Below are 12,526 nucleotides of genomic sequence, written 5' to 3'. Positions count from 1 at the left end.
TTTGTCTTGAAAATAAAAAGCAATACTGCTGCACAACAGCCAATGCCAAAGGGGGACATTCAGTTAGTTTGAGTACTAATCGCTTTTCTGTGAAAAAAGGTTTCCTTACAAAGGACGAGGACAAGTGTAGGTAGAGCCGTGTGTGGGTATAAGTGCTGATGAATAACGACGGACTCAATAAAACATACAGGCGCAAGTCAGAAAAGAAAATCAAAACATTTATTGGGCATAAATATATTATATATACGCTACCGATACAGTTACGTCTTACATACATAGGGTAGTATTTGCAAAAATCTATACATTAAAATTGATATGGCAGTTTCTTTAATATAATGCATATGAAAATGTCTAACATTTACAATACAAGAAGACATGAATTTCTTTCTTTTTTTTTCTCAATTCGTAGACCATGACAACATTGGAATGTTTGTTTTTTTAGTTGTGAGGTAAAAATATGCTGAATTTTTTGTCTCGCTTAAAAAATAGTTAAATACCTGTGAGTGTCTGTACGTTTGTCAAATCGCCAAATTCGCTGTCAAAAATCTCTATTTACCGTAAAACGTACAAAAGAAAAGGTAAAAGAAAAGAGTAATTAATCTGAAAGGCACGGACGTGGGGTTGCTGGGCCAAAAAAAAGAAGAAGAAATGTCTTGACTTAGTAACCAAATGTGCAGGAGCTGCAGGGTGGGGGTGAATGGGCAGGGTGTCTTTAGAAATCACCAGCTTTTAAAAAGAAAAAAGAAAAGCCCATGAAGGGAGTAGCCTGCCCACCAACACACAACCTTTCAGTTAACACTGCGTTGCTCGGTCCAACACCTGCGCTCTCCCGTTGGAGCCTTTTTTTTTCGGGCTGGAAGGGGGGGGGGGGGGGGATAAGGGGACGGTGACGTTACATAAAGGACACGGCCGCTCACATAACGCCATCTTGTCGACCACAATGCAACAGGACGCGTAGGCACACCGTGAGCACCGTCTTGTGAAGGGAAAACAGCACGGCCCCGTGACGCCTACTGTCTCTTGGCGCCTGCTAGCATCGTGCCCTCCGAAAACGTACAGACCCATACTTGGGTAATGCCGATGTCACAGTGAAGCCAACGACAGAATAATGCCAATGAACGTAACAGACGGCGCCGGCAGTAGTGTTTGGAACGACGGACCAACTTCCTCTCGCTCGTCTTAACCTCATCAAGACTAACGCTCGGCATTAAAAAAAAAAAGTGCTTCAACTCTGTTAGTCTTAATGTATTACCATCTCATTCTATAGCTCTAAAGATACCTCTATTATATCATCTCTTAGCAAAATACTGGATACAAAATACTAACTACTGCTATACCAGCACTAGCCTGAACAAGGTAATATTATTGTCATCTGCCTGAAATCATCGTATGATTGTTTTTGCCTTTTTTTCTCCTTTTGTTTTTACCTTTTAGTGTGAAATCTGGTTGTGTTAAAAAAAAACTGTCCATTGAAAGGGGCTACATTTCAAAATGGCACATTTAGCTTTACGAAAAAAATAAAACAAAAGATAATATGAAAAGAAGCATAATCACAGATCAAGTTAATGTTTTTTTTTCCTTTTGAGAGAATAATAATAACAATAATAATAATCGTAATGCTGTGTCGTTACAGAAGAACATCACAGAACCCTTTTAGACGACTGCAAGCGCAACATCTAGTGGACACGAGAAGCCTGCACTTTGGCAATAACACAGTAAAAAGATATCAGAAGCTTCATTATAACACTAATTTAGAAAAAAGCCAAAGGCGTCGACGTTTATCCCAATACAGATGACTTGAACTGACCCTACGGTCCTGCTTTGCTACCTGTCTCTCTAAGCATTACAAGAACTGTTCGGCTGTGCACGGCCTCAACAGGAGATGAAAAACAAAACACATACGCATTTGGTTACATGTTTGAAAACGGCAATGATAACTGCATGGACTGATGAGCTAAAGGATCCCAACAGCTGTAAGAGAAATACTTAAAGGGTTACTGATATAAGGAATGCTGGCCTTAATCATACAATCTAACATACATCCACTTAAAAAAAAGAACAAAAAACATGCTACAAGGAAATTAGTATATAACTACACTTGTCTCTTAATCTTTAAACAATAAATAAATGAAGATTGCACTGTAATTGGCATGTAAAGTACTGTATGCAAATATATAGTATAAATAAAAACCTAGAAAAGAACTCTATCTTAACTTTCCCATGGACTTTGGCAAAGGTTTGTTGAGCTAGTAAACCACTTTGCTTACTGACACATACAGGAGCAAGGCACAGCATTGACAGAGGACTAGATACAGCATCGACGAAATGAAAGAACAGATAGAAGTAAGGGAGGAAGACAGAGAGAAACGAAGGGAGGGACACTAACGGGACGACTGTCAATGGGATTGACAGGGTTAGGTCTCCCCTCTGTGAGGCCTTATCCCTGAGGTACATTACAGGCTGCCAATCAGAGCTGGCTGGCGGCGTTAAACTGCTGCCCTGCCACTTCTCCATGAGCCCCTTCCCACCCATCCGCTTCCCCCCCCCCCACTTGACAATTAAAGACATGTCACACATTAACCAAGCAGGTCAGGGTGACTTCTTTGGATCAGCAGTGTATGTACTGGGCTGTACCTTGGCTTTGTTTTTTGGGGGTTGTGATGAAAGGGGTTCAGGAGTCAGGCAGGAGGGGAGGAGGGGGGGGGGGAGGGGGGGTTAGAATGCCCGGTTCTGCTAAGATGTGTTCTGTCAAATGCTTGTTTGGTTAGTGAACATTAGTTCAAGTCTCCAGGGAACATGTCCGTCTGAGGAGTAACCACAGACTTGCTACTGCTCTGATTACATGTCAATAAAGCACCTTTTAATAGAGAAAGAGAGAGACAGAGACAGAATGGAGAGAGAGAATGGAGAGAGAGAGAAAGAGAGAGAGAGAGAGAGAGAGCGAGCATGGGCAGAATGATGGGATGGAAAGCAGGAGAAGAGCAGCCAGAGCTAAAGGTAATTACAGGTCATTATGGGCAGTGGAGGACATCCGAGGGGAACAGTCTTCCAATGCATCGATTCACAGACTAACTGAAAGGAGAAAGCAAGCTTCAGCACTACTCTGGCTGGGTGGGGGAGGGGGGGCTTCGGTGGCCCAGCTCAAGCTAACGCCTAATGGCTTTTAACACAAAAGAGCTCTGAGAAGCACGGCTACCTGGCAGGCCGTTAGCACCTCTGGGTCTTAACGGGTTTAATAGTTAAGTAAAGCTACAGATAAGCAGGCTGGAGTAATGGTGGTTGGAGATGGTGGGATGCGGAAGGGCCAATCAAAACGCTCAGCCCGGCCTCTTCCCGTTAAGTTGCAGCCGATTACAATCCCAGCTCGACTTCCTAAACGCGGGAGGCGGTTCGTGCCCAACATTCGGATACCTACAAAGATTCATATTCTGATCCGAGACCAGTGTTGAAGAGCTCTTCGAGTTACTTAGCTGACCTCAGAGCTGCTGTTTGTGAGCCCATAGATCCCCTTTTCGCACTGTTCTGCAGACCTTACATTGCCATCACTTATATTACATCACTTTTATAGCATCATAGATTTGTTATAACATATATAATATTGTGTGTATATATATTAGATTACTGGTTTTCCATTCTTTCTTAGATATAATAAAATCACAGGATAGCAGCATCTTACACCACACACGGATTGCATCACTTTGGTAGCTGAATGAGTGAGTGATTGAATGTTAAAAGCTAAGCAGATGTGAATTGCATGAATTGACTGACAGTCTGTAAAGTCGTAGCAAACTGAATAATAAGGTATGAACGGCTAAAGCTGTATAGGCCTACGTTGGAATATGGCTGAAATGAATAAAGACTCCAGCAAAAAAAACAAAAAAAGAAAGAAAATTAAACATAAAAAAATAAAAATAAAATAAGGCATAGACCATCAAGAAATATACACGTTCTCTAGTCAAATATGTTTTAAAAAGATACAAGATAAAAACATGCAAGTCAGTCTGAGGAGCAAATGTTTTTGCTCAAAGCTATTTTAAGGCTTTATTATGAGTTCTTTCCCAACCGAGGTACAGCTAAGACCTCAACAGAAATCCTTAGCAGATGAGATAATGACAAAGTTCCAACGACAACAGAGACGCAACCGGAAACGAGACCAAACTGAGTGACGGCAGGAGACAACAGGAACAATGCGAGGAAGGCCAGAATCGATATTTTGACTTAATAAAAAAAAAGAAGATTTAGAAGTACGTCAAGTGTTTGTTTTTGATTTCATTCGGTTCTTTCATAGACGTACGTTTAAAAGTCTCTCTGTGATTTTGTTTTCTCTTTCTATCCTACAGCTAAAATTCCCTCACTTCATGAAGAAGTACTGTAGCAAGCAGGCGATGAGGATGGAGAAGCCCGCGAACACGCACACGATGAGCGCGGCGAAGCGCTCGTCGCTTGAGATCAGGCCGCTGCCTTTGCCCGTTTCCACGGCGCACGTCTCCCCCGACGATGCCGTCACCTGGCGGCGCAGCGTGAACAAGGAGGAGGGGCTCAGTGGTCCGCACAGCTCCTGGCACGTATCCTGGCAACGGCGGCAGGCTCCCACGCGGAAACGATAGTCTGTGTTGCCCTGGAGACCAGAAATTTGGAACGTGCCCTCCTCTCCCTTAAAAACCTGCCGGGGGGGGGGGGGGGGGGGGGGGAGATTTTAAGAGTTTAAGAGACCTGGTTGTAAAATCATATGGATTTTTTTGTTGACGTTGATGTGCCGTCAAAGATTATATTAACAGTGGTTTTAATTGAAGGTGTGCTCAGCAGTCAGTTGGGTATTTGTTGGGATGGCGACCTGGATGCTTTCTTTGGTCACTGTGACATTTGATTTGCTTGTTTTCATTGTGTGAGCAGGTTGCAGCTCTCAGCAGGTACCCATTCACAAAGGAAATATGTGAATAAATAGTATTAATAGATTCCATCTGCTCTCTATTGCTTTAGACATCACCTTAATTAAAATATTGATCTCTCAAATAAGCAGAGATAAGCGGAGATAATGTTTCAGTTATTTTTCACTCCTCCAGTAGTCATGTTCAGCGAAGAGGAATCTAGGCTGAAATGAAAGTAACTATCCAATTTTGCATAATTAAGGGTAATGCCATTGAAAATCTGGCATCAACTCTAAACCCAAAAATCTAGTTGTGTGCTGGAATGGGTTCAGGGAGGTTGTCACCCTGAACAAGACACTCCTGGTGCTTCCTTGTTAGAATGGTCATGGAAAATCTATTATATAATCTATATAATCTAAGAAAGAATTCCTTCAAATGTGGTTTGATTTATTCATGAAATTTGCAAGTAAAAGAGTCGTGTGTGTGTGTGTTTGTTCACTCATTCATTGTGAGACTACACTATAAAGGGAAAAACAGACTAGGAGGGAGATATGGCAGCACACAATTGTATTGGCGGCGGATGTTTGCACACGTAACAAAATGAAGCCAATACACATCGCACATCTCCACAGGGACACACACACACACACACCTGCTGTTTTGTCCGCTGGTAAGTATCAGCAGTTCATTCAGGAATTTAATAAGGGAGAGGAAAACGTCCTCTTTGCCTGCTGACGACAAGTGTGTCGTTTCTTCAACTCTGCCATCACCTCAACCTTATCCAGATACTTTATTTTAATCATCTCTGCTCTTATGAAAATCCTTCAAAAAACACTCAATAGATACTGCTGGCTTTGCAATTACCGTCGATCTCAGAATTCTCCTTCTCTCTGGGAAGTCATACCGTTTTATTTCTCAATGTGCACAGTTGTGTCTCATTGTGCTCGTCAATGCCCTCCCAATCTGTGCAAAGTGACTTTTTTCGGCTCCTTGGGGGGGGATTAGAAAATATCCTCACACGGAGTGAACCAATTTAATCGAAGCATGTGGTCTGGACTACAGCGACAAACGTTTCCTTCAGATGAGCCGATGTAGTGCGCGAGTGTGTCTGTGCTCGACAAACCTGTTTGTATTCTGACTCACGTCCCACCAGCACCTGGAGCACATAGCTCACAGGATCTCCTCTCATTGGTGTGATGGTCTCCCATGTGATCTCACACACGTTGCCCTCCAGCTGCTGGACTTTGGGAGCTGTTGGAATAAATGCCACCGGAACACCATTTTTTTAAACAATTTTTTTTGACCCCCTGCAGTAATTTCAAACACGCTATTCAAACTTTAAAATACCTAAACCTGAATTGTTTCAATGTAAAAGCATACAGGAGGGGCAGGGATTAAACTACCAACGCTGCAAATTATTTAACAACAGCAACTCGGACAATGTAAAGAGCGGTCATGTTAACAGCTGTTTAGTCAAAACTGATCCTCCAGGATCACATGCCACAACAAAGACAATATATTAATGTACCATCATTAATTTTGAGTGATGATTTATCTGGTGTATTTATAACTCAAGGATTGTATTGCTATTTGCTATTAAAATGAAATTCCAACTGCTTTGATGTAAACTCTAATCGTGGAGCTATTCATTGGGTTGTTCTGAATACAAGGGGATTTGCAAGGCCGTTTATGTCACCTGTGAGAATATTCCTCACTGTGATTATTGTCGGTCAAATCAGCTACGACCTCTCAGGAAAGGCCCCACACTGCAGGCAATAATCAAGCAAGGCTAAAGTAAACATGGCATCTCTAACAGATAAACACTATTTAATGTATTGCTTTTTCCAGTCATGTAAGTGTACATTATCACTTATTTGGGGCCATTCAGTGTATCAGTGTACTGCTGGGGCCAGTAGCAAAAGCACTTCAAAAGTTCAATCTACCTATGATATAGTTGTTGTGTAGCTAATTAGATTTAGACATTAAGGAAATATTAGGTGGCCAATACACTGTATGACCCTTCTAGAGAAAAATAGTTATTAATATGCAATGTCGCTGACCAATTTTAATGTAAAATGTAATTTTTCGAATCCCTTTAAATGGTAAAGGTTGTTTCCAAAACATCAAACTAAATAATATACAATAGGTTAGCATGATCTGATGTTCCTCTCATCCAGAACTCATCATCTAAAAATATACATTCACAACAGGTTATAAGCAAAGTTTAATTTGTTGTGTCCCCCTAAAACTGTCATAAACTGTCCTAAAACAGCTTGTGATCTTACTTTGACCTCGTGTATATTACATTACATGTCATTTAGCTGACGCTTTTATCCAAAATATATATAATATTATATAAATATATTATATAAAGTGGATGGTTTATTGGAGGTTTTCTAGCAATCAATTTACATTCTAATGAATGTCATGAAATAAAAAGTCTTTAGTCCACAAACTTAGAGATGGATTTCCAAATAGCTGCTTCAAAAAATCCTGGAGTGCTGCATCGGCATCATCCGCACACAATCCATACAGACAAACACGCAGGCCATTTACCTTTGAGGGTAGGTGGTACAGACTTGGTGGTGCAGAAGGTGTGTGTGTCAGAGAAGGGGCCCTCTCCTGCATCCCCGATGGCCTGTATCCTGAAGATGTAGCTGCTCGACTCAGTCAATCGCTGGACCTTGTAGGTGTGGCTGGGACCCCGGTAGATTGTCACAAACCTGGACACGCGGCACAACAGAGAGCAAGAAAAGAATATATATATATATATATATAATAAATCACCAAGCCATAGGCGAGTCAAAGATAAGGGAGAAGGTGAGGACGAATGTGAAGGTGAGAGGAAGGTGTTATGAAAAGATTAAAGGGAGAGATGTGATGATAGATAAACTCAGTAAAACGTAAAAAGCAGAGAGACGAGGCATAATTGGGTTGCCCTTATCAGGACCGACTCAGAGCCCGTTCAGGAGCACATTTTCTGGGTTTTCACCAGTTCACTCTGCTCTGCAGTTCTTGGTGCACTACATTATTCGCCGAACCATTGCACTGTTTACAGGCATCTAAATAACACGGTTCTTTTGCTACTTCTTTTGTTGTTGCTTAGAATCAAGGATGCTGGTGGGAAGAGAGGAGAATGCGCCCCAACAAAGATAGCGGTGATTTATAAAACACAGGACGAATACTGACAGGCCAAAGTCACACATCTAATGAAGCCTTCCGGCTGGCTAGATGCATGGATTGATGGACAGGAATAGAGGTGATATGTGAGTGAATGAGGGAGTCTGAGAGAAATGGAGATTTGCGCTGAAAAGGTGGTTATTTATCTCTGCCTTCAGTCTGTGCAACGTAAGGATTATGGCAAAGAGAGAGAGAGTAGAGAGAGGGACAAAAGTAATGAGGCCAGGAAGAGGGAAGGCAGTGATGGAAGGAAGGGGACAGAAGCATATATGATGAAGAGGAGAAATAAAGGGGAATAAAAAGCAAGGTGACGGGTAATTGTAATGAGGAGATGATGATGCAGGATCTGCTGTTAGAGGAAGTAAGAGAGAGTGAGAGGGAAAGAAGAATTAAGAGAGGTCACTGTTCAGGGGTGGGGTATAACTCCAGGTCTGCCCTAGCGACACGTGAAGCGTCTCTCTCGCTGATATATGATGAGGTTGTTAATCCTTTGCCGTGCTGTCTTAACACCCGCGGCCCCTCCAGCGCCGACAGAATTAATACTACACCATGTGTGCCCTTGTCCTCTCTCTGCAGACTCAAACTACCACACGGCTGTAAAAGAAGAATTCTTACATAAATATGTCAATTTTTCCATCATCATAACTTTCCATCACCAAAACAATTAGCCCTCAGCAGAGCAGAGACAACAAACACACACACACACACACACACACACAGACAGACACACACACACACACACACACGAGGGCCAGAGTTAATGAGGTGAACTGCGTCCTCTGTCCTGAGCTAAATCAACCACAGCCGGGAGCAGAGCAGGGCGGCTAGAAGCAGACATTATCACCAAACCAGTTATTCCTCATCTTGTAATTTAAATGAATGCAAATATTTCACTTATATCATAAAATACAATTCTATGTTTTATTTCCTTTAATTATAGTGATGGAACTGTAATGCTTGTTTTGTTTCACATGCAAACATCCTAAAACGCTACTTTGATTGTGCCAGTCCTTTATTTCCAAACACAGCATTGTACGAACATCATCATCCAACTTCGGAGAGAGAAGGAGAAACGGTGTGTCAAAATAAAGGAAAGGATGGACAAATGACCAAGATGGACAAAAAACTAAACAAATGGATGAGACCTTGCAATAGATTCTCTACCCCATACTACCTCTACTTGCATCGAAATATTACAGACAGCAGTTAAGCTTTTTCGGCACCGCACTGCGTTGGTTGCCATGTCGTCCTTACACTCACATAACCTCTGCCAGAAGGTATTTTTTAAATGAAAGAAAGTTCAAAGCTTATGAAAAGCTTTCAGAAGTGTTGGAATAATTAGAAATAGAAGAAGCCACAAGGGAGAACAGAACACAAGCAACAAGTCTGCACGCAGGGAGATAAGAGTGGACCGAGGGGGACGGAGAGGAAGAAAGGGATTTATTATGGGGAACCTGAGAAAACCACTTTGAAAATCATCTTATAACCCAACAAAGACAGCAGGGCAGAAGGGAGAAAAACAACAAGGTTGAAAAAGGACGTGGGAGGGATGCAATGCAGGGAAGGGGGCGTGCATTTCTCAGGATGAGTTACCTTTTTAACAATGTATTGAGATGAATAAATATGAATTAGACCGTCCGGAGATAACGAGATCCAGCGAGAGACAGAGTCGGGGACAACCAATGTCAAAAACATAAATAAACAGCAATGCTTTTTGGTTAAAAAATGACACTGATGGAATTTATTGGCCAAATGTGAAATTATATTAGAGGAAATTGCAGCTGGCTATTAAATATGTTTGCTTACAAAGCAATTTAAGGATTTGATCCTTTTTTTCAAAATGCCCTTGCAATCTCCCTTGATACAATCAGCAATGCCAATAAGGATAACAAACTGGAAATGAATATCAACAACTACATTTTCTTTGCTTCCGCCTTCCGGTGTAACTGAGATTCTCTCACACTGTATACTGAGATTCTCCCACATTGTATAGTGAGATGCTGTCTGAGTGTCTCAATAGTGTGTATGAGAGTGTCTCAGTAGTGTGCGTGAGAGTGTCTCAGTAGTTAAGTCCTAAACGGCCCCTCATACATACACATACACACAAAGATATTAAAGGTTATTCTGAGACAAAACAAAAAGGTCACGTGGAACACAAACGGACCTACTCTGAGGGGCCTTTTATTGGAATTGTTTTCGGTGTTTTTTGTGGAAAAATTATTGCTTTGATATTGCATAAAGGGAGCAGCATTATACTGCTTAAGAGTAGGAAATCAATGTCTGTTAAAACCTGTGCATGTAATGCATTGGGCTTCACAGATATAAGGTGCTATAAAATGAGAAAGAACAGGAGTTGTAGGGATTGTAATATCATACAATCCAAATTGGGTGAATGCAGGAATATGCAAATGCGCGTGCGTGCCAGCAGTGTCACCGAAGGCCAAAACATACGCTGACTAGCAGACTTCCATATGAATCACTGTGCCAATTAGAAAAGGGTAAACAGAACTCTCTAAACTGTCAAAGATGTTTTCATTTGGCTGGCAGAGTGTGTGTTTGTGCCAACGTACGTGGCATGACTCCGAGTGGCCGCGTGCGTCGGAAAGGTTACCATCGCGTGCCGTGCCAAGGTACCTGGGTGCCAACTTGCTGGCAGCCAAGCCGTAATTGAACGCCGATGGCCGGCCAATCAGAACGGCTCAATAGAGGCGGGGAGGAAGATAATCTGACAGGTTGGCTGCTAAAGCAAAGTGGCCCGCAAAGGCAGTGGCCTTCTTCCTTGTCCATGCCGTTCTTATTCCATCCAGATCCTCTTTGTTATTTCTGCTTGATTAAAGCAAAGATTCTGCCCGCCTCCCATGAGCGTTTCCCTCCCTGTCCGAGATCCTGTTTTCTCCCGTGTCCTTCTCCCCACTCTGCCCCTGTTTCTCTCTTTGACACACCTGTCTGATGAGTCATTTAAATAAAGGGCTGATTGTTGGAGGCTGCAGTCCAGCTGGCTCCAGATGCCCCCAACGTGACTATTTGTTGGTACATCTGGTTACTGCAGACAGAGAAGAAAAAAAACACCACACACATACACATGCAGGACCTACCCACGTACCCCTAGCTCGGCATTCACGCGCACATGCTCCCTCACTCCACTCAGGCTGCTCATGTGCGGTCCTACCAAGTGTGTGTGTGTGTGTAGTATTGACCTTTTTGGTCCTTTGATTGGCGTATTGACGAGCTGTTGTTGGACAGTTTGAGTTCGGAGAGCACTTCCACACAATAACAGATACAATATAGAAATGTAAATATTCCAATTGGGTGTGTGTGAATGGCATAACGGCTTGGTTCACACCACAGGACTATGGCACTGGTTTGGAATTTGGCTTAAGCTGTTTGGAGGTAAACATGGTCTAAACATGGCATAAAAGTACCATTTAGTTTATCGTGATATCTACGTGTAAATACGTGAGCTTTGAATCTTGATGTGTTCTCGTTTTTGTCTGTAGGAGGGCGAGGATGACGCAGAAAGATGGATCCCTTCTCGATCAGCACCAAAGAAGAAGAGCAGTACAGGCGTGTGTGCGTTGGTACTCCACCTGTGGTTCTTGTCCTCCATCTGTAGTGTGTAGACCATGTCATCGGCGAGGAGGGCGCGGGTGTGCGTGTTGCCGTTTTCCCCCCACTTCAGCTTCAGGCTCTGAGGGCCGGCCGCTGAGCACTCGAGAGGAGGCGGGGCTGGAGGGAGGGGGCGTGTCCTTGCCAGCAGAGGTTGACTCAGGGGACTGGAGCCGAAGGCATTCACGGCCTGGATCTGCACGCTGCAAGACAGAGTGCGAAAAGTTTGTTATAGAACGTTACTCTGAAATTTGTGTTTCTTTTTTTTACTTTACTGCACGTGTGTTGTGTGCAGGTAAAGTTTACAAACCAAAAGAACATGCGCAAAAAATCAAACGCTGCTGCAAATGCTTTCACAGGTTATAAGATTTTCTCTCTTTTTCAAACTGGATGAATGTTTCTTAGAGAAAATTCTTGTCCACGTATTTTTTACTGCATACCCATATCATGAGAGATACTAGCACGCCCATACACACACACACACACACACACACACACACACACACACACACACACACACACAAGGACACACAGATCTACTAGTGATTAAAATGCACCTCCAGAAATGCATCTTTGTTTTTCTAATTCCCCTGCTGCCTTTCTTCTAGGAATCCCCTTTCCTTTCACACCCCTTTTGTGCCCATGTCTGACGAGCTGATTAGCCTCCATATCGGAGGCCCTCGGGTGGTCAGTGAGCATTTAATTGCCGATTCTCTGTAACTAAAACCTTTCATTGTAATCAATGCAGCTGGGCGAGGGACGAGGAGAAAGGGCACCTTAAACCTGCTGGCGAATTAGGTGTCTAGTTAAAAGACAGTGAGGGATAGAAAAGGAAGAGAATGAGATTAAGGGTTATAGCTGTTGATGATGAG

At 42.7% G+C, this 12,526-nt stretch overlaps 1 protein-coding gene across 4 annotated transcripts in view; it reads right to left on the bottom strand.

The window, feature by feature from the left end:
• Positions 1-205: 205 nt before the first annotated feature.
• The window catches only part of fndc3ba (fibronectin type III domain containing 3Ba), a 73,407-nt gene continuing 61,086 nt past the window's right edge, over positions 206-12,526 (bottom strand). For all 4 annotated transcript variants that reach the window (XM_037485782.2, XM_062557135.1, XM_037485783.2 and 1 more), the window contains 4 exons: positions 11,636-11,857; positions 7,425-7,591; positions 5,992-6,119; positions 206-4,663 (listed from right to left, as the gene is read on the bottom strand). In XM_037485782.2, coding sequence (XP_037341679.2) covers positions 4,352-4,663; positions 5,992-6,119; positions 7,425-7,591; positions 11,636-11,857 — 829 coding nt within the window. In that variant the 3' untranslated portion in view covers positions 206-4,351. The remainder of the gene's footprint in view (positions 4,664-5,991; positions 6,120-7,424; positions 7,592-11,635; positions 11,858-12,526) is intronic.

This window comes from Pungitius pungitius, chromosome 14, assembly GCF_949316345.1.
Source record: "Pungitius pungitius chromosome 14, fPunPun2.1, whole genome shotgun sequence".
In the NCBI taxonomy this organism is placed as follows: Eukaryota; Metazoa; Chordata; class Actinopteri; order Perciformes; family Gasterosteidae; genus Pungitius; species Pungitius pungitius.
The sequence above is the reverse complement of the archived record's forward strand: the minus strand, read 5'-3'. Positions and strand labels throughout refer to the sequence as shown.